At 43.7% G+C, this 22,660-nt stretch overlaps 1 protein-coding gene across 1 annotated transcript in view; it reads right to left on the bottom strand.

Annotated features, from left to right (window-relative positions):
- The window catches only part of LOC142904578 (FERM domain-containing protein 5-like), a 43,042-nt gene that overhangs the window by 4,128 nt on the left and 16,254 nt on the right, over window positions 1–22,660 (bottom strand). Inside the window, exons 2-9 of the mRNA XM_076050769.1 lie at window positions 7,963–8,067; window positions 7,409–7,451; window positions 7,165–7,243; window positions 5,465–5,562; window positions 3,964–4,087; window positions 1,365–1,452; window positions 1,061–1,149; window positions 69–132 (exon numbers count right to left, since the gene is read on the bottom strand). Of these exons, the coding sequence (XP_075906884.1) occupies window positions 69–132; window positions 1,061–1,149; window positions 1,365–1,452; window positions 3,964–4,087; window positions 5,465–5,562; window positions 7,165–7,243; window positions 7,409–7,451; window positions 7,963–8,067 (690 nt within the window). The remainder of the gene's footprint in view (window positions 1–68; window positions 133–1,060; window positions 1,150–1,364; window positions 1,453–3,963; window positions 4,088–5,464; window positions 5,563–7,164; window positions 7,244–7,408; window positions 7,452–7,962; window positions 8,068–22,660) is intronic.

The raw sequence follows: 22,660 nt of genomic DNA, 5'->3' as shown, positions 1-22,660 counted from the left end.
TGTGGAGGAGACGCCTTTAAAGTCAACATGTGTTGAGACTAGAGTACACTGACTACACTTAAACTTACCTCCGTCTGATTTGCATAAATGTGGAACGTCTTTGCTTCAAACTTCAGTTTGGTCACCTCCTCCCTGGGTGGGAGACACGCAAAAGATAAGACATGGGACAAAATGAACTGGGCAGAGAAAGCAGAGTGAAAAAAGAAGGCAAATAAAGAAAGCAGAAGTCTTCAAATATTCAATCAGCCTACATTTCTGTGTTCCAGACACGTCGATTTCAGACGGAAAAAAATGTCGAATGAAAGCAGGGAAATCTAAAAGAACATTTGTGAACCAAAATGTCAGACAGTCCTTTCAAACAGGGCAGCACAGCGGTGCAGTGGTTAGCACTGTCGCCTCGCAGCAAGAAGGTCAATGGGGTTCGATCCGGGTTTCTGATCCCGATTTCTGTGAGGAGCTTGTATGTTCTCCCCGTGTCTGCATGGGTTCTCCGGCTTCCTCCCACAGTCCAAAAACATGCATGTGAGGTGACTTGGCAACTCTAAATTGCCCAAGGTGGTTTGCACCTTGCCTTTGCCCAATGACAGCTGATAAGCTCCAGCAGACCACCACAACCCTGAGCGCACGAGGAAGCAGGTTTAGCAAACGGATGGACGGTCATCAACGTAATGACTGTGCAGAAACAATGACTTCATATTCAGGAGATGGAAGGCGTGCCAAAGCTGTCGTTACGCTACGAGGGATGCCAGATCAAACCGAGGCCTGGTGCTTCTGATGGCAGCCGGCGATCAGCGTAATTAGGAGGAAAATTGGCAGAAGCCTCGTCACTTTTGGGCGAGAGCCATTATCTCCCACTCAAACGTGGGCGGCGCCTTTATGCTGGCACGACTTTATCGGCTGTTTTTACATCCTAGAAAAGAATGCGGATACCACTTTGTCCTTCACAAATTCAGATGGTTAAAAGTACTCCATTGCCTTTAGATAGGTGTACTTTGTTTAACACTGTAACATCAATTAGACAGAGGTCAGCTCTCCTGTATGACGTGTTCAGTGTTCTCACCATTTGAGGAAATGGACCCTCCTGTTTCCTTGCAGCACAGTGAATCCAAAAGGAGTAAAAGCCAGAAATGCCGGGTTGCCAGAGACATCCTGAGACGCACAAACAGCCGCAGTGTCTCACACAGCAGGGTCGTATTTTTTTTTAAAACAACACAGGCTTCCTGTCTTTGCAGCGGGGGGATGACAAATTCTTTTTTTCTTGTCACATTAAGAGCTCACCCCACACGCAATGGAAAAACAAAACAAAGTCTTTGCATCAAAATGCACATTGGCTGAGCTGAGTGGCCGAGCTCCGTGCAGCCCACCTTGCACGGGTGAGGGTCGACGCCGTACGTCTCCAACATCTGAGCCTTCTGGAGGAAATTGAGCTCCGACGTTTCCGGAGTCTGACCTCTGTGAAGAAAGAGCAAAGTTGGAGTTCATTCTTTCCAAGTCAACACCAAAATCATCAGAATGGCTCGAATGAGATCACAGCGACATGCTGACTGGGGGCAACAAATGACGAGCGACTGACTCTGGACTCACTCTGAAGACAGGAAACCAGGATCGGACGGGGACATTTCTTATCGGTCACGGTCTTGTGCGGAAGTGGTACGGCCTCATTTTTTATGGAGCTCTGCTGGTACTTCAGGTCAAACACTGGTCCCAACGCCAGCTTATTTGCTGTGACGTGATACTGATGCTGTGCAAAGTTTTTGAGCGTTTGCAAGTTTTAAGAGTTCAGACTATGCAAGTTTGGATAAATTCTCCAAGAGTAAGATATGAATAGAAAATCACTTCATATTTTACGAATAATGCAGCTGAGTCAGAATGCTGCCGTGTTAACTCAGGCAGTTTACCTGGATGCTCTGATGGTTTACGATTGTGATATTTACATTGTAATTTGCACGTTTCTAATGTTTTTGATTGTTCTTTTACATAACATCTGACATGGGTTATGTGCTGCTGCCAAGACGTATAACAAAGATTCCTCATGTGCTGTCATAGCGCTGTTGTGGTGCTGTTGCTGTGCTGTTGTTGTGCTGTTGAGAGGAGGACAGAAAGCAATTTTGCCTTCCCGAGATTCGAGCATGTGCAGCGTGGATGGAAACATCCTGATCGTTGAGGCGTTTAAAAGCACCCTGATCTCCTTCCATTATTCATTTGTCCAACCTCAGAACCCTTCATCTGTATCAAATAACTTTCTAAGCTAGTGTGTGGAGGAAATGGCACAGACCAAATAGTCAGAAACACTATGCAAACCGTGTGCATTCAGTTGGAAATGCCAGGATGCCTCTTAATAAAGTGTTCTTATTCTGATTGTTCTTATTTGAGCACTGCGGAAGCAAGTGTCTTTGTGCTCCATGTGCATTAACACTCTGCTACTGTGTGTCTGCGTGTGTGTGTGAGAGAGAGACCCCTTTGATCTACGAGCTCAGGTGGAGCTCAGGAACAAAACAGATGAGTGTGCAGTCATCCAATTTAAATGCCGCCTACCTCTTTAAGAATATTTCCTTCAGTACTCTATGAGGTTATTGTCAGTGCAGTGAGGCAGAATGCCAGCTCTCGAGTTACTTTGTGAAACCTGTGTTTTCCCATTTCACATATGCTTTGATGTCAAGAGTGGGAACTTCCGCTCGCAAAAGGAAGGACAGTTTGATATTAGGGCAGAAGATGAGAAGAAGAAAATGTGGAAGATGATTGGATGAACTATTGGTCTGTGACATTCTAGCGGTCCAATCTGATTTGTTACTGCCAGTTTCAACTTCTGGAGCTGTATTGTGTTCCAATGGGGGCAAATCATCGTGGATGAGTGAAACAGAGGTCTCAAGTCTCATCAGTATCAGTTAGGTTTGCAGATGTGTCCTTGTTGTCCTCTTCTGGGGTTTTAAGAGTTAGCTCGCAGAACTTACTTCCTGATTCTGTCAACTCAAAGCGCGCTGTTTGGTTACTGTGAATGAAAGCTATCTGTTGGAGACAGATAGCTTCGAAATGAGTGAAATTTCATTTTAAAATAATTCAATCTTTTCTGGAGCAGGTTCAAAAGTGTATGCTCATCCAATTAAAATACACACCTCACTGACTCACACTCCAAAGTGGGCTGACTGGTTCTGACATGACGTAGAGGCACTAAAGAGAACCCAGGACTCTCTGGTCCGTGGGTGTTTGATTGATGTAGAGAAAACCCGGTGTCGCACCAGACAAGCTATGGGTCTCTTCTAAGGTCTGTGGTTGACTGTGTCTAATGGTTAACTGTTCAAGTCATTAGGAGTGATTAAAGATCCAATGCCTCCTCCATTACAACAGGGCTTCTGTTTTTTTCCAGCCAACAAATGCAACGTGCAGCTTCCCTGCAGCTTCCCTTGACCCAGCTTGCCCATTAAGAACTTTAAAAGGAAAATGGAAAGATTTTGATCACTTTGCCCAGACTGAATTATTTAAGAACAAATAAGCAACACAGATGAAGGAACGAAGATTGATCTGCACTCGTTGGTCGGGGTCTGTTGCCGTGCTGGGCAGTCCAGCTTCTTTTCTGGTCGGTATCGTAACAAAAGGGGTTTCTCCTGGGTGGGTTGTTAGCCCTCTGCAGGATAGTTGGTTGGTGGGGCTGCCACCTCACAGACACGCTATGGTCTCTGTTTGTCTGGAGCCTACCCTGGAGACTAGCTCGCCTTACCAGGAGCGAGTTCCTGACGGTATTGCTCTCCAGGGTCGCTGGAACTCACAGGCCCCCTCGTCACGTCCATTACCTTATCATTCAATCTTGCATCATGCAACGAGGTGTGGTTTGATTGTTGCGTGACTGACCCTCAAAGTTAAACGTGCAACGAGCAAAGGGTGTGTTGCACGTGCTCCTGTGCGTCCTGGGCGGAGGAAGCCAAGCGGCACACTGGCGCACAAGGACACGGGCGGGTGTCAGCTTACATCAGCTCAGTCTTGTGGATGTCCGCGATCCGCCGCTCCAGCTTCTCCGAGTGCTTTGGAAAGAACTGGAACTTGGAGCTGTATCCCTCTGGGTGTTTCCCCGGGTCGTAGTCCCCGATTTCAGCTGTGCAACGGGAGACACGACGCAGGACAGGAGGTTTTTCAGTTCGGGCTTTTTGCTCACTCACTCGCAACCAACATGTGGAGCAGCGCAGTTTACTGAACACAAGTAGACAAACGTTTAAAAACATACATACAAACTGGATCAGGGTTTGGGGACTTTGTAAGATTGATGGGTTCAGGGAAAAAAATCAAACCACATGCTTCTGGCAGTCAGTTTAAAAAGATAATGCCAGGAACAGTAAAATACATTTTAACAGAACGGAAAAAGTCAGTTTTCATCGTAGGACATCTTTAAATATATCCTCTAGCTCTGACATGATCAACAGAACGGTGTTTGTCTTGGAACTGCAGCTGACTAATAATTCGAAACACAAATAAATAAAAGCTGAAGGTTGTCCATTCAAGCCTGTTTATTTATTTATTTATTTATTTATTTATTTATTTTTTAGCTCTGTAGCATTTGAGTTGGAGGTCTCAGCAGCCCAGCCAGCCAGAATGTGTTTGGAATGATAAATATTTCTCCATGCGTTCATTTTTGGGTGGCAGCAGTTTTGAAAAATCACCTGTGGGTGCACGGCAGCAGCCAGTTTTGATCGGGGAAACGCTGCAGGTGCGTTCCGTACAGAAGCAACTCTCCCTGCTTAAAGCAGCCACTTTGGGCAGAAACAGCATCGCAACTGAGACGCGCAAAAAATATTTCCTGTAGCATCCATGGATTTGAAACTCCAAGTAAGGTGGTTATTAAAAGTCATGAACTTCCATTTGACCTTGACACTGTTAGTATACAGTCAAACATTGCAACAACAGGGAAGGAATACTGCAGGCACGATTGTTTCTGGGTGCATCGAGCTGTAGCCCATTTAAATTCAAGGACCGTCTGCGGGAAGCCTGACAGGTTGCTGGCTAAGTCTGGTGAGGAGACTGTTCAGCCATGCACTTGACCCCTTGTGTGTTTCTCAGCCTTGAGTCTGTGCAGTCTGGTTACTCAATGAATATTAAAATAAACTTAAACTTGGTCCAAGGCTTTTTAATATTCAGATGGTTATCATTTCATTTCACAATTTACCAATAAAAAAAAGGAAATGAATATTCGCAAGGAGTCAAACAAAAGAGCAGCGTGAGTTTAAACTCTTTGAATACGCTGTACTTGCACATTTGAGACGCATGTGGCAAAAATGTTGAGCAAATAAAAATGTAAATGGGCCACAGCCGCTTATCAAAAGACTTCCACAGAGGTTCCTAATAGTTGTGCATTCTGCTGCAAATATACCTCTGTCAGAGGACGGTGAGGTCTACACTGAAATAAAATGACAGAACAACAAAATAAAACAAAATAGTCCATTATGTTTTCCACCCAGTGCGCAAAGACTCCCACTACCTTGTAATATGTAGGCGGCCAAAAGAGCAGCATCTGATGTCTTGCACAGCAGGCGGCCGTGGTAGAGATCCCTCTTCACCTGCAGGAAGACAAGATATCTGTGGAGAGGAGCACAAAGACACTGCATCCAATCACTGTTTAGATGACAGGTGTCAATCTCTGGCCTGCAGGACAAATTTGGCCCGCAGTGTAATTATACAGCCCCTGGAAAAAGGTTACTATTGATATTTAAATCAGAATGCTGCAAATGAAAAAGAGAGGTATGATTTTAATTGACATTTTATTTATTTTGATGATTTTTTTTAAATTTGAAATTCGATTTTGCATTAGTACAATATTAAGCTATTTATTTAATGTTTTAAGTTAAGTTTTGTTTGTTCCACATTCAGGTTAAAGCAAAACTTTTTTGGGTCCATATTAAAAGGTTCACCGTTTTATCTGGAGGTTGTTTTTCAATAAATATCAACACATACACATGGCCCCGCTGTGTGTTTGAGTTTGACACCCCTGCTTTAGATAGTTCTGTTGTTGGCGAAAACATGCGGAAGGTGGATTTCTACACTTAAGACATTCCACATTGTTGGTTATTTTACACTATACTTACTTCATGAGAAGTGTTTAGCAGTCTCCATATGACAAATATGATTTTTTTTCACTTTTTCTTTATTTTTAACACATTTCAGAACCTGTACTTTTTTTTTAACCTACCTTTTTACCTTTGCACACAAATGTTTGTAGTATTAGTCCTACTTAAGCACAGAATGCAGGTGCCTGTGTCATCCCTGTGCTGGAAACAGAGCCACAGCCAAATCATTATTATTACTTGTAGCGTCGACAGAGTTTTAAAATGTGAGGTCTGGTTCGCACCAAGGTCCCCTGGGAGCATCTCAATTTCCCACCCTTGTCCACGGCGGCTTTCCCCCGAGCAGCAAAGCAATAAATAGTCTAGCAGTAACAATTTCCATGCGGAGCCCCAGTGCCGAGTCCCAGTGCAGAGTTAGCGTTTGAAATTTTAAAAACGCTATGACCCGCTCGTGTCTGTTGGAGTCTGTAAATTAGTGATGATATGTGTTTTTATTTTCAGTGGAATTTCCAAACCTAATGTGCCGCAGTGGAGGGAAGCGGCTGCCTTCTGCAGCCATCCCTTTATTGAATTCAGACTGAAGCAGAAATGCATTAGCGCGAAATTTCCCTTCCATACGTCTCTCAGTCAGAGCAGACGGTGGAGGACGCAGAAGCGGCTCGTCAGCACTTTATCAAGCGGCGGCAGGAAGCATCGGCAGTGAGAGATTTGACCAGTTGAGGGATGTGATTCTCTGGGATCTGTGCACTCTGTCACCCTGCGGCGCTGTCGCTCCATACTGCTGTCAGCTTCACCACACTGGTGTGACATCTCTCTGAGGAGGAGCTTAGAGATGCAGCTGCTTAAACTAAGAGGTTTGACTTTTGGACCAAGAGAGATTCTGGATGCATTACCAGTAAGGCATTGCCACAGTGATAGTTTTCCTAAACTGTCTTCAGCAGCCGGTGTTTCTTTTTAGGCCTAACCTAAAGAGGGAGTTCAGAGAATAACACATTTTCATAAGGAAGTTGATTGAAATCTTCTGTGTTTCTATGTTGGCCGCAGTCTTAGGCGACTGCACTTTTGAAAATAGCCACAATTAATTGTTGCCTATGCCGATGCAAGGCTGAAGGCTCACCTGGTGATTTCCTCTCTCAGAGCAGCAGGGTCTGGGGGGTAAAACTTGACACGCAGACACATGGTGAACGGCGGCTGGGCTGTAAGAAAACACACTCTTGTACATCTGTGTTCTTATTTGGATCATAATATGATCCCTGTTCAACTTTAGTTTCCAGCCTGACATATTGAGGGCGGAAATATTTGCTGACATCTTTTTACACCACATTAAATAACACACATACATGCACACACTCAGTACTCACACTTAATCTGTTTGGCAATGGACTTTGAAAACTCCAACCAATGCTGAAAGGGGGGAGGGGAAAGAAACACAGGAATACTTTTATTTCAGGCACAGTTGCGACTGTAGAAATGACAGCCGAGTTCTCACGAAGGGTTGTGGAAGAACTTGCTACCACACTTTAAACGTTGTCTGCTAATTTGTTGTCATGCTAATCGCTAGCGGTGCAGTGTACATTGAAAATCTAAAATCATTTCATTCACAATACAGCTGGAATTAGATTCCTGTACCAGGGAGGTTGATGACGGAAAAGAAGGCCAGAGATTAGGAGGGTCCTACATGGATGACTGGATTTGTGCAACAGTCATTGGATTAAAATCGAATAATTATCTTAATGAATCATTTCAATTAATAAAGTGCATATACAGTCTGTGTCTCTGTGTGTGAGTTGCGAGGAAAAAGGGATGAGAGAAGACAGAGAGGAAAGGAGATCAAATTAGCTCACTGCAGACGTCAGCTAAATTAAATTCCTCTGCAATCTAGTTTGTTTGGTATATTGTAATAGATTTTACGTACCCTCTGTTTGTCTGGGTCAACATATCTGATGCCAAAGTAGTCTTTCTCCAGTAAGTTGAGATGGTGGCAGATAAGGTCAAACAGGTACTGTCCCTTTGCATCACGCTGGAGGAAAAAAAAAAAGAGAGACTGATGTGACTATTTGGAGACTCTGGACAAAGGCTGAAAGACCTTAGAGACTAAACTCAACTCAGTGTTAGCACATTCTCAGTTAATGAGCGCCCGGAGGGGTTGCACCCCTTTTGCCACAAATTCTTGGTGACACAGATTCAACAAACTGCTGGAAACATTTTTTGCTCGACGTAAACAGATTGACGTATTACAGACTGTACGTCCATGATGCCAACGCTGACTGTTGCGCATACTGAAGTCGCTGTCAGAAAGTGTCACGTTCAAGAAAACCAGCTTGAGATGATTTGAGATGTTTTGTCACATGGTGCGTTATCCAGACAGAGGCATCCACATACTACAAGTGGAATACAGAGATCTCCAGTCACTGCTGGCATCAAGGGGGATCATCTTTTTAATTTTCTCTGTCAACCTTAGAGATGGTTGTGCGTGAAAGCCAAAGTCGATCAACAGTTTGTAATTAGTACTTAATACTAAGGCAAGCTGTCCCGCAACAGTAACCACGGCAGGATCAAAGTCCCTGAAATCACCTTTCTTCTCCAATCCGGTGCTCCAACTGAGCTTCAGCAAGTTTTCTTCACAACATTCACGCGACTAAATGCACTCATTTGTGTGCCTAGCTGATTAGATTTTTTTTGTGAACAAGCCGTTGAGCAGGTGTACCTCATGAAGTGGCCGGTGAACACAAAGATCCAAAAGTCCACAATTTTAGGACAGCATCAATAACAAACAAACACCCTCTCCCCCATCATTTCACCAGGAAGTCTGACTTTTTAGATCCTCTGAGAATCCAAACGGCCCCAGAACATAATTTAATATTTCACTACCTGAAAGGAGATCTACAGGAGGCTATCAAATATTCATATCCACCTATGAAAGCTCTGACAAATTTCTTTCTCAGACATGAAAACACCCGGAGAGGTGCTGGAGGTAAAGGGAGCAGGACTGGGAGAGAGGAGGAACTTCTTTCTCAAGCCACATCTGGGCCTCATTTAAGCAGTTGCTATTCACCGTTTTGCATCCATCGAATGACATTTTTTAATTTGAGGTGAATGCCTTTATGGTGGTGACACTCCCAAACATTTGACACCCCTTTTCGCCCCCTGTGCGCTGTGCATTAGGTGCTATAGGTTTTCTTCACTCGGTTATAAAATATCCTGCCGTGACATTGAGGAGTGACTTTGCATTCAAATGACGGACACAGAAATGCACAGTCAGAGGAAGTCAAAGGCCGACGAAGGGGAAGTCAGGGGGGAAGAGAAGAGGGATGAGGAAGACAAAAATGGTATAAAGAGAGAAAAATAGCAGGACGGAAGAAAGTCAACGAATATTTCCCCGCAAAATCTTGAGTGTTGGGTTTTATCAAGATGGATTAATCAATCAGTGAGCTAACTCATGAGGTTAACTAACACTAACATTAAGCAGCAAGTTTAACCTTCAAAAAACTGAACAAAGCTACACTTGGCAGGTGTTTCCCATGATGCTCCAGGCTGACCCTCCATCTCCTCTGTCAGTGTGTCTGTATGTCATTGTCACCATCAGGCTCTCCCTGACTCACCGAGACGGGCCTTGCTGCTGACTAGTCAGCCAGTAAAAATAGAAAGTCGCACATGCATGCGCGGCTTCACGCGCACACACACACACACACACACACACTGAGGTGTAGCCTCAACCTCTCCTCTTCAAATATAAATGTCTCTTCTACACCTGAGCAACCTCTAGATCCAAAGCTTTTTCACAGCCTCTCACTCCATCTGCTGCACACGAGGGCAAACCACAGCCTGGAAAAAATGTCCCCAAACCCAATTCACAGAGTTAGTACTCCCTGAACGTGTGTGTGAAGAAACTGATGATTGATACCTAAGTTAGTAGATCTGATTCAGCGATAGCAATCTCAGAGTGACATTTAATAAATGGGAATGAATCAGATGTGCAAGTCCAGTCATAGCTTTAAGCATCCCATTTATGTTCATTTTCATTTATTTATTTTTTTCTAACCTGGACTCACACTGTAGCATGAAGCCTCCTCTGATTACAAAAAAAGGCTTAGTTATAGTAAAAATTTGCACATTTTAAATATTTACCAAATAACTGAGACTTTACTGAGTGTTCATCCTGGATCCTCCAGTGGAGCAGCCTTGCATAACAAATGGTCTAAAATACTCTACAGATCTCAAGAAACACAGTACTTAACCCTCTGGCCAGGGGTGTTGTCACTAATCTGGGAGAGTTATCAGTCCCCTCTGCAATACCACAAAGGGGACTGTGCTTTTTAGCAGACAGGTTTCAAAATGTGGGATGATAAAAATGAGTAAAAGACAGACTTTGAGGAGTTCACTGACATGATTGACACACACCATTATGATAAAACAGGTTTTAGGTGATTTTGTGTAAGACCTTTACCTCAGAAACAGAAGTATCTAGCAAAGACAAACTGTAATTGTTCCAACAGCAGTAAAATGTAAGGCACCCTTTATATAGTAGAAATGTCAGTGGAGGAAAAAAAAAACATTCAGACCAGCAGCACTTATTAAAATGTTCTCCCCAGTGCTTGTTCTAAAGGGTAATCTTGTTTTTTCTGTTGCTAATTTACCTGACTCTGCACTCTGGAGCAGTTGGCGGTGACGAGAGCAAAGCACACTCTCTCTGTGTTCTGTGTGTCCGTCTCAACTAAACAGCGGCGGAATAAAAGCTGCAAAGTCCATATGGCCCGTAGATCGCTGACCAAACAAGTGCGATTTATAGGCGGTGTTGTGTTGCATACTGATGAGGCACACTGAACTTTAGCGAGCTGACTGGAGCTCCACTGGGACACAGTAGAAGGCTCGGAGGCCGAAACATTATTGATTCGAATTAAAGTGTTCTTCAACATCCTGATGAGACTCTAACCTGGAGCCACGCTGCTACCCAATGGTGGCTGCACACAAGAAAGACTGCGCGTACAGCTAGAGAACTGCTCCACCAGTGAGACTGTTTTGGGTTAGCACACAAACCGCTTCTCTCATACAATTCAATCAAATGGGCTTTATTACAGTTCTGGGAATAATTTGATGCTAGTTCAGGATTAAAATCCCTTCTATTGCCAAGGCCTCAGCAGAGCAGGAAATGGAATCACTTTGGATGAAAACAAGCTTATCCTTGAGCTCTTTATTTGTCCTATTGTCTACGTTAACAATTCACACTTGCTGTATAACATATTTTTTGACAACCCTTATATCAGTGACCCCACTGTGTGGAGTGTTCCTGGTTTTAAAATCATTAATGACAGCTGGTCAATGAAGCAACTTGAACAAGAACTTGGCACGAGAAGGCAGTGCATGGGCTCCCCTGGAAGATTGGGTTTACTGTATTGGAGAGATTGCAGGGAGTTAAACACTCATCATTATGCTCACTCACAGAGTGTATTTTCTCCATTGTTACAATGGTTTCTAATGTCTGAAGACAACACCAGGTAAGGCCTTGCACAGTTTTAAATTAAAATGTCAAGTGTGGAAGAAGAATTGAGAACGTGTGGGGGAAGGTTATGACTCACTGTGAGGCTTTTATCAAGAGAAGATGTCTTATTTGATTCAAACACATTGCAACAGGTATCATGAAATAGTTTAGATTTCCAGTTGCATCGCTGCCTGAAGCTATCTGACATTTAAAGGCATGATCACTGAGTGACACTAAATCTGATCTCAGTATTTCTTGATGGGGTCCATGCTTGGTGCATTGAAGTTTGACTGTTGGGGATGCTGAAGTTGTGCACGTCATCTCTCGGTGCACCAGTCAGTGAAATCAGACTCTCACCAAAGCTGTCAAGTACTTTAAGCCTTACGGATTAGGGTTTTAAACACCACAGGCCTGGTTTAGTAAGATCTTATGAACGAAGAGTGCTAAAATGCGTGCTCAGGCAAACAGATTGCGCATTTACTGGTTAGGCATTCACAACTAGGGACACCTACGTTACTGAGGAAGTGGGAACTCGCAAAAGTAGTTTAAATTATTATAAATGTTTTTCTGGTTTTCCTCTCATTATTGGGAAATCCTTGAATGAAATTTGTTACTGCAGGACTAGAGGTGTGAGTAAACATTGCTGGGCTACTTGGGGGGAAAAAAAAGAGTGAAAATGTGACTTTTAATTGCCCCAATTTTGCTGCCTCTAAACACTGGTTCCACTGCTGTGTCTTACACATGTAGCCAGATATGTTAATCAATAGATAAATGTTGCATGTTTTTCATTGAGCGGTGGACTCATACTAAACTTTCATGGGTTAAAAAGATAACAAATGTCAAAATTGCCTATGTTTAATTTAATTTGGTGAAAGTATGTTTATATTAGAATGGTATAGTTCTGGAAAAATGCTAGGCACGTAGATTGAAAAAAAAAGAAAAGAAAAGAAAATGAGTGTGTGTGCGGACGCATACTAAGGAGAGAAGAAGAAGATGAGGACGAGTCGACAGGGAGCACAGGTGAACGTGTAATGAGGGAGCGTGCACGTCCGCCGCGGTGGAGCTAAAGTTTGCTACTAAAACAGCGATGTACGGCAAGTCAAGTCTACGAGGACATTTCAGGGAGGTTTCAAACCTTCGCCTGACGTTTCAAAACGCCGCTCGTTAGCCCGGCGAGTGGATAAATGCCGGTGGAAGGGAGGCGAGTGTCTGTTAGCGAACCCAGCTAACTCCGCAGAAAGGACTACCGGTGTCGTGCCAAGGCAGTTATCCCCGATAGAACCGGATCCGTCCTGGAAGCTCAGAGTTCCTCTGGCGACGTCCACTCAATCCCCAAAGCCCATCGTGAGTCTGCGCTACTGCTAGCGCCACCTTCTGGATAGCCGTTAGCCTATCTGAAGGACTTCATGATGAGGTACTGACAAGTGTTGATTTTCTGCTCCGTTTGGGGACGAGTTGATCACTGTGTTTTGTTTAGGCACAGACCTATAACTATTTTTTATTTATTTAAAGGTGGTCAAATAGTTTTTTTGTTTGTTTTTTTTTTTTAAAGAAATATATCTGACAAGGCTGAGCTTTGCTTAGAAGAAATACTCATTAGTTATACTATCCAAAGGAAAAAAATAAATAAAAAAGTTTCAGGTGCCCATCTGCATATATTTAAAGTAGACACACACACACACACACACACACACACACACACACACATACACACACACACACACACACACACACACACACACATACATGCAATGCTTCAATAAGTCTCTAATAAGCCTCTAATAAGTCTCAAATAAAATCTGCACAGCCTTGTCAAGGTGTACCCGTTCACACGAGTTCCAGCTGCAGAAATGCATCTTCCTGTTACCATGTATGCAATATGTTGCCGATGTGGAATGTGATATGTAAGTCATCATCATGGTAATTGTACGGGGGTTTGTCAAAAGGGTGGCTGTGATATTAGCCATGGTGACTCATGGGTAAATGAGATTACAGCTGGCCTCACAGTGGGAGAGGAATGTATTAAACAAGCAGAGGCCCGTAAGTGCTTTATGGAAACACGCGCAGTGCTTCATCGTGGCGATAATAAAAGTGATAAACGGAGGGATGGAAATAACCCAGACGGGGGCCAAATGATCACTGTGGTCCTCAGTGGAGCTCCAGCAGCACGCCGCGCCGCTCCCCGGCCATCCGTCAGGTTAATTATTAAGAGGGGTTGCATATCAGCCTGGGAAACACCGCATCAATAAAAGATGATGTCACTCTCGGCTGAGGGAAGGAAACTGCAACAGTCCGGCAGACGGAGCGTGAAAGGTTTGCGCATCTAGGGTGGCATCTCACAGGTGATGGACAACGTTTTAGTTGAGGTTTGCGTTTACTCTGAGCGCCTGTCGGTGCAAATGAGTTGAGGTATTAATCCACACAGTTTGAGCTAACAGCTGATTCTTTATGGGTCTTGACTGAGGTATTGATCGACAGCACTGCTTTTTGCGTGATGCTGATTTTCCTTGTTGTTTGAATCGCTCCCTCAGAGGCTGAGAAGTGGAAAAGATGCAAATGTCTCAGTACAACCTCATAATCACATGAGAGAACTGCAGGTAGTTAAGAGAGCAGAAGCCGCTGTGTGACGGTGAGTTAGTTCACTGTGTTTATCCTGGTGTCTGATCACTGGGAAATGACTGCCAGCCAAAGCCAGACGCTCTCAGCTTCACACTGACGTCTCAAGTACGGACTTCACAAAAGGATAAACAAACAAACAAACAAACAACAAACAAAATAAAGAAGAGATGACTATTGATTGCGGTCGCTAGCCACAGGTTCACCACGGGGGGGGGGGTCTGATTTGAAATTAATGTGGAAACGCTGTCATTGCAGTGTCAGATTTAATGGTGGGCTTTTGTAATTAGTGCCGCAATAAGTGACCATCAGAGATGCTGTTTCTGTTAGCGGTGGTGAATAAATTATTCAATATACAAGCAAATTGTAATTTCTTCATTACTGCCAGCTAGACCTCGTGCCTGTAGGCAGATTTTAATACAGAAATTTGAGAAAAACACTTGATCCTTGGGAAGCGAACTGAGGCTCCTATAGCTGACACCCCGTGCATCCCTCAAAAACCACTGTTAGCCCCTGTGAGAGACAGCAATCCTCTTAAAAAGATCCTTACTGTCAGCAGGCTGCCATCTTCTTGCACCTGCACTCAACAATGGTAGGACTACGATTCCGGTGCGTTCTCAGCTGAGTAATTCCCCTGTTGAGATACTAGCTCTGCTTTGGGAAAATAGGTTCAGAGGAGAACAGGTTCTTTTTCGCAGAAAACCTAAAAGAAAATTTCAGACCACTTAAAAAGATAAACAAAACAAAACAATAACTTGGTATCCAATAAATAGGCAGCGGTGTGCACAACATAAAAAAAAGAAAATGAGCCAAACCACTGAGAACCTGTTCTCTCTCTGACCTGTCTTCAACTCCACACCTCAAGGGAGAGAGCTGTTCTTTGCAGCGCTCCCAAAGTCTCTCAGCCTTCTGACCAGGATGGAGGAAACAGGGTTTGTGTTCTTTGTTGGCTGATTTTAGGACAATTTTTCGTGACAATCCAAACAAAACGCAACAGTATGAGAGCATCAGGAAGGAAATGCATAGCTTTTCTTACGGTTTACCATTTTAGATTCATTACAATTCTTGGTCATGAATTAAGTAAGTGGAAATCAGTGCCAGTGTCTTAAATTTATAAGTTAAAAGAAAAAATATATATATTATAGTCATTCTGAGGTGAGGCTTTCAGGAAGGGTGAGGATGCTAAATTAGATCAATTTAATGATGGGCACATTTAACTCTGGAGGTTTTGATGCCTGACCTAGGAGTAGGAGATAAAAGGGCGTCACAGGAACAAAAGTCGTTGTGCTTTGAGACCACAAGTAGTGGCTGGCCCTGAAAAAGTGCCAACAGCCGATCCAGTTGCCCTGAGTGAGCAGACAGCAGGTCAAACATGTTACTGATCATGATGGCAAGAGGCACCCGACATCTGCTGCGTTTGCACACAGGCAAGGACACGAGGTTGAGTTGGAGCTCACATGCACCTTGAACTCACAAGTGAGCACGCGCGCACACACACACACACACACACACACACTCACAGTTCATCATTATCTTATTTCACCACCACCACACGCAGGCAGGCTTTCAGTCAATGAAACAGAAGTGTGTTCAACGCTATTGTTTATTTATTTGTTGCTGTATTTATTTTTAAAAAATTATCAGAGGACATTTCACATGTAAATTATATTTATTAAGCCAGTTGTTTCCCAATGAGAGCAAGCACTCGGGTGACAGTGGCCTGGACAAACTTCCATGGAGAAGGCAGATCCAGGTTGCCTGAACACACACACCTTTGTGATACCCATCATTTTCTACTCTGCGACAACTGGTCACAACACCAAGGCCCAACAACCCTGGCCGCGCTTGAGGCGTTATGCAGCTTCACGTAAGAGACAATACAATATTGCACAGGCTGAACATTAGGTCTGGGGCAGGGCTAGACCTAATAAATAGCCTGAATGCTGGTGAGTGCTGTGTAGTCTGACAGCCACAAGGAGAAACAAGCTGCGGTAGTGTTCCCTCTAACACGAGGGCTACTACTGCTGAATGATGTACTCCGCACATGAATTGTAGGATGCAAGGGGTGGGAAGTGTTGTCCATGATGGAGGTCAGCTTGGCTAACATACCCCTTTGACCCCATCTACTGGATGGTCTCCAGAGGACAGAACTGGCCGTCCTAGCTGGCTTGTCCTCTAAGTCCTGCATGCCACAATATGCAATAGTAGTGAAAATGCAGTGGGTGGTGACTGATACAACAAACCCTCGTTACCAATTATACCCAAACAGCGTTGCTATATGTTCACCATACTCGGGCTCAGTAGACGCAAACTCCAGGTATTGACGTCTCAACAACACTTCCTTGCAACATGTAGCCATTGCAGTTTGCCGCCACCTTTAACAGATCCACACAGAGATCCGGTATGCACAAGCACCTTATCGTGACGAAGCAAGAACTACTGACCTTAACTTAGTACCCCAACATTCACCTGCACAAGCCTGGTCACTTTTTTGAATGTTTAAATAGCAATAGGAGCAATGTGGAGGGTCTCAGGAAACGGCCGGGCTCATAAGGTGGGAATAAATCTTTGATGTAGGATGGTGCGAGGCTGTGCCGGGTTTTGGAAGTAATTGGTAGGATTTTATAACATTCCTGCTGCTCACTAGTAGTCAGTGAAGTGAGGTGAGAATTGTCGGGGTATGCTTGTTATTGTTTTATACTTCCTCTAGATCCCCAGAATACACCAGAAGCAGCGGATGAATTGTTTTATTTCCTTCGGGGACAGTGTGACCGCCGGTGCTCTGTCATAACAGTAAAAACGTCGGCACAATGGTTTTGTGAGTGGAAAAGGTTGCTGGAGAGGCACTGAAGCAGCATCTTCCGTGTGGAGATCAGCAGATAAAGAAGACAGTGGAGGGGCAAGGAGGAAATCACAAAGTACCTTGCATCTTTTTACCGGAAGACAACAGGGGAACACCTGTCAAAGATATTGGGATCCACTAAGCTATTGCGCGACTTTTGCAGCAATTGATTATTCCGCTCCAAACATGCCTCATTAGAAACAGCACCTTATCTACAAAGACTTTGAGCTAACTTCCTCCTGTAGATTGACAGATGCCTTTCTGGCGCGGTCAGAGCAGACTCTCTGCCCTCTCTGCAGGGCTGATGAGGTGTGAATGATATCGAAATATGACCATCATGTAATTAGTCACAGTAAGACGGAGGCATCGCAATGTCAGGTGAGCAGAGATTCCCTGTTTGTAATCAGAGATATGGAAATTATACCAACGTGCGGGTTGCCGGGATCGTTCCGACCTACACACGTTCCATATCGATCAATCTAAGGCGCAAATTGTGGCCAGGTTACCACACCACAATTTGCTACCTGACTCAGGTGCCATATATTTCTGGGTGTCTGCATATCACTGGGGCAAAAACCTTCATGGGTACGACGCTGAAGTTGCAGCAATAATGTTGAGTCTTGGAGTGTCCGCCCTGAGACTGGGAGGTTGTTTGTTCGATCCCCAGCCGGGTCATACCAAAGACTATAAGAACTGAGTGCCAAGCACTGAGAATTTGGGGTTGGACTTAGGGGGGTTGAATCATCCAGTGATTCCTGGGCACACTACTGCTGCTGCCCATCGCTCCTTCAGCGCATGGGTCAAATGTGGAGGACAAATTTGAAGAAAAAAAATTCAATCAGAGTCTCCACTGACGCTGGAGTGAGTAGTAAGGGAGTGAAATTCCTCCCTGAACAATGAAGATGCCATTTTTTCCCCCTCCAGGCAGTTACGACACTAGCCAGGCCTACGCTGAGCTCCCGGAGTTATTTACCCTTCCTCCCTTGTCATTGCTGTGGGTGGATGAGCTGATCAAAAGGTCAGGAGACAGGACGCTCAGCAGCTGAGAGGTTGGTGTATTATGTCAGAGAAATTCTTGAACCCATCGCTCCTTAACGCAAAATGGCAAAGTGGGTGAATCACAATGACGCAGAAAGCGCTTCACTGTTGATGCTTGTTTTTATATGCCTTGGAACTGTTTATGTTTGAGAGGCTCTGACCTCCATACACTCCCTCAGGGACGGTGTGATTTACTGGAATAAAGCAAAAACAAATACATATCTATATTTCAACTGCAACTACGAGAGTCGTTTTGTGCTGCATGTGCACCATAAAAACTGTCTCTGCATGTCCACATTTGATGTAGCGAGCAATGAAACCATAGTTTGCAAACAAGGATATAATGGGACTATCAACATTCTGTAGACAAGTGATAAAGTACGTAATGTTGGAAGCTAGGGGATTCCTTCTAGGTGTTGTAAGTGTTTGGTTTTCTGGTTGAGTTTGGACTGAGGTTCATGTGATCTGGCTATACCTGATGAGCTTTGACCATCAAATCAAACTTGAGAAAATTCAGTTTAGAATAGGAAGAGAAAAAGCTCTTATTTGAATATATTAATGTCAACAAATCAGCTTAAAGAGTGCAAAGTGGAGATGATTACCCGCCCCCTTTGATTTCCGCACCATTGGACTTAATGTTCACCGCACCTTTTTTTCATCTTCTTTATGGCAATCAAAAATCTTAATGAGTGTAATTTCCCCGTGGCACCATTGCCCACAGAGTTTTGACACAATTCGCACTTCCTCGCAGAGCAAATAGTCGCCTTGCAGGCTAACTAAACAACAACTGCGACTAGGGCGTTGCTTCACACCGAGCAGCCACAAAACAGATGAAACATCTGTGATCAATCGGTGAACACTGTCGGTTAAAAAACGACCCTCATCAAGTCATTTGGTAACCGTGTTCATTCTCTCATTCACTCTGAGATCCTTCTCATTGAAAAGTTCTATGCTGTTTTCATACAATTTTATAGCCGCACTTGACAAGGGATGATACACGACAGAACTCCGACCCGCGGGCATGCACAGCCTTCTGATGTGCACGTCTCTTTCTTATAAACCCAGCACAACAGCGACGATTGACCGCCCACGCACGCGGAACCTTTAACACCGCCTGTGGGAAAACAAAGTTGCGTGGTTCATAAGAACCACTACAGCCTGCATTTAGCATTAATCAGATATTGGTTTAAGTGAAGAGTTATTTATTGTGTGAAGCTGTAAATAGTCATGTTTGCAATGGTTAAACTGCCGGACAACTCACACTAGTGATAACGGCACCAGTCCTGCTACTAAATCTACGTACTATTTAAGTGCTAGGCACTTACTACCGTAACTAGCTGAACATGAGCCTGAGCCCTAGTAACCCTTCGTTGTGCCTTACATCGGCACTGAATTGTCAAAACACTCCTTAGTGATGGAGAAGATTCAATATGTATAACGTGTGAGAAAACTTATTACTGTTATAGTGACCTGACACATTAGACCAACGTTTGCAATACTCACCCTTGTTCCATTTATCACTTAAATGTGCACTTGTGGGGAAAATAAACTGCATATTCATTCCATTGCTATTTCCTGAATCATTTTGGCAGGTTGAGTGGTGTGTGGTGCATTTACTACTGTCCAGCTTGACGCTGGTCTCCGCATCACTCACACTTACACCCCGCTTAGATTCCAACTCGGTGAAGAATGTTGACATCTAATAGATGCGTGGATGGCACCATGGCTTCTATTGTTGATCACATTATTTTGAATATGAGCAAGAAGTGTTAGTGACTTTTAAGCAATTGTGAACTAGTCTGATACTGTACATGATGTTGTAGGCAATGTGACTCTTTCACAGTTCACAAGTTTGGTGTCTGTCATAGGTCGTAGTCAGTGAAATCGCAGAAACACGTTACCACTGGAAGGCGTGTCTTGTTAAATATAACATCAAAAATAAATCATTCTCAAAGGAGCAGTATAATTTCTGATATTAGGCTGGATGTTGACATTCAATGTCACAGAATCAAGACATGGATGATAAAGGCATCAAATGCACATGATGCACCAATACTGTTTCATTGTAAGCAACGTCGCATTGCAAGAGATTGCGTAAAAAAAAAACAAAAAAAAAAAACGGCCTCTTAACACTGATGCTGCTAAAATCAGCACAATATCAACCAGAATCAGGCCTGACCTCTAATGAGAGCTGACTGCTGGCCCAACAGCCACTGGAACAGCAAGTGATTTGTACACTCCTTGTTGCACATTTCCTCTCACCTTCCCAGAGAATTTGCAAATATGCAAAAAGTGAATTTGTTACGACAATGTGTGTGTGAGTACGGCCTAAACATGATGAAGGGAGGGACAAATGTGTACAATTGCACTGGCATGTGAGAAAAGGCAATTAGACTCTTTGAGGACTTATCTCCAGCAGAGCACATTGTATCAACGAGAGCCATGTGGCTTAAAGCAGATGATAAAGCGGGGATTTAAAATCTAAATATAGCAAGATTATCAGCTCTGATACCGTCGACTGACGGACCGGTAAAGAGCAGAAATGATAAACAGGAAATTCAATGTGATATTTGTGTTAGTGGTTAAAGAACAATTTGATTGAAAAAACAACACTATTCGATCATTGTTGAAAACCTGTGACTGTTCCTTGAACAGGACATGTAGGCTGAAGATGTTTTCACTCTCATTAAACAGTTGAATTGTGAAAGCTGAATTATTTTTTGCCGTGCTGCAGGGCAGCTCTCTGCAGAGTTTGCCTTTGCCACCAGGTTGTTAGTCTGTCACATACGGTGGCACATTCCACTCATATCAATCGAATAACCCGGTGACACAAATGCAGAAGGGTTATTGTCCGTTATTTACTACACAACTTCAACCCCAAGTGATGAATATCAGAACAATATCTGACACAACCATGACAATAGATTTGCACCTATTCTGAGTTCCGCAGATCTTTCTAAATGAATTCCCTAGAATCTTAGCTGCGGGAGCTGCAGATATTTCAATGCATTCAACTGGCTGCCATCTCACTAATGTGAAAGTGCCCGGAGATTCATTGGCTGTTATTCTACCGCTCTTTCAGTTGTCCTGCAGCTCTGCCGCATTACATCCATGGCACCGCAATCGACACTCTCTAATGGAAAGATTGCATATTATAAACTCTTCCACAAACCCACTGCTATAATTCCATGAAAGTCCGGTCACATCATGTCAATGGATTCAGCCCGCATGAGCTTTTACGGAGAGTGAGCATTTTTCCGAAAGTGCCTTCCATGAAGAGACTGTGAACACCCGCATACGTTATAAATCCACCAAACTTTAAAATTAGAGCCCTATGTGGGTTTAAATTATTTGTATTAGTCACTTGAATTCATTGTATGCTATTTTGATCAAGTTGGGACATGGATGAGAAGTGTGCACAGTATTAAAAAAATTCATGAAAGTTTCTGCCTGTGTTTATAAACTCCACACCGACACAATATAAAGACGTTTGACAGTGCACAAACCCAAATAATAACATTTGATTCACTGCAGCAATGTTTTCTTTATTAGAACTGCTCTCATGCACTGGAGCAGCTGAGCCTGTTGAGCTAAACAAACAAACTGTGCTATTTGTAGGGTCACAATAATAATAATTAAAAAAAAGAAAGATTCAGTTTAAAGGTAATTAAACTTTACCTTAAAACCCAAGTTTTAAGGTAATGCTTAATTACTTCTTCAAATTGCCATTAGGTAGTCTGAACCGAGCTTTGTTCACGTCTTAAGCGAAGAGCAGCGGTGTAGCTGCGCAGTAGTGGAGACAATCAGCAGCACGGCTGCCAAGACTCACTGAGGCCCTCTGAGAACCAGCCGGACTCATTCTTATTCCCGTCACACAGCTCTCAGCTCGGCAGCACACCGTGCACACATGAAACATGGCGTCAGCCTGGATAATAGCCTGGCTCGCGAATCAGTCCGTTATTATTTGGGCTCAGTGAGATGGACGGCAGGCGGACAGACAGACAGACGGACGGACAGACGGACAGGCAGGCAGGCAGGCAGGTCAAGGAGGGAGGTGTTTTCTCTTCACAGAGCAAAGGCAGCGTTAAAGCTTGTTTTTCTTTGTCTGGGTGTCTGACTGTTGTTGTGCCTCGCCATCGCTTTTAGCCTCAGACTTCAGAGAGTTTTTTTGTTTAACACACTCAGTCAGAACCCAACTCAACCTCGCCCTAAGAGCTGGATGGGCATACCCAGCATCAGCGTCCGCATTAACGATTAAATCTCAGGGAAGCGGTAGAGTTAGTGCGTGCAGCGTTTACAAGTTCAGCACAGCTTCCAGTGAAGTTTCGGTGCCAGTGTGTAGTGAGAGCCCTCGGCAGAGATTCTGGCTTTCACTGTATCGTTCAGGCTTTTTTTTTTTAAACATTCGAGGTCATTACTCCAGCGGTTCAATATTGATCGACAAGGCTTAATTAGCAAATTAGTCAATGGTTCAGACATTTTCACCAGGCTAGGAGCAAGTCTATAAAAAAAAAAAAAAAAAAAAAAAAAAAGACGTTCTAAGGTTCTCGTATCATTGGTACAGCGTAACTATTGATCCGTGCTTTTACATGTAGTGAAAACGTCTTTATCATGGCTGAGTGTGGAGAAGAAGGTGAT

This window comes from Nelusetta ayraudi, unplaced genomic scaffold (assembly GCF_046127955.1).
Source record: "Nelusetta ayraudi isolate G7.1 ecotype Tasmania unplaced genomic scaffold, CSIRO-AGI_Nayr_v1 ptg000005l, whole genome shotgun sequence".
Taxonomy (NCBI): Eukaryota; Metazoa; Chordata; class Actinopteri; order Tetraodontiformes; family Monacanthidae; genus Nelusetta; species Nelusetta ayraudi.
The sequence above is the reverse complement of the archived record's forward strand: the minus strand, read 5'-3'. Positions and strand labels throughout refer to the sequence as shown.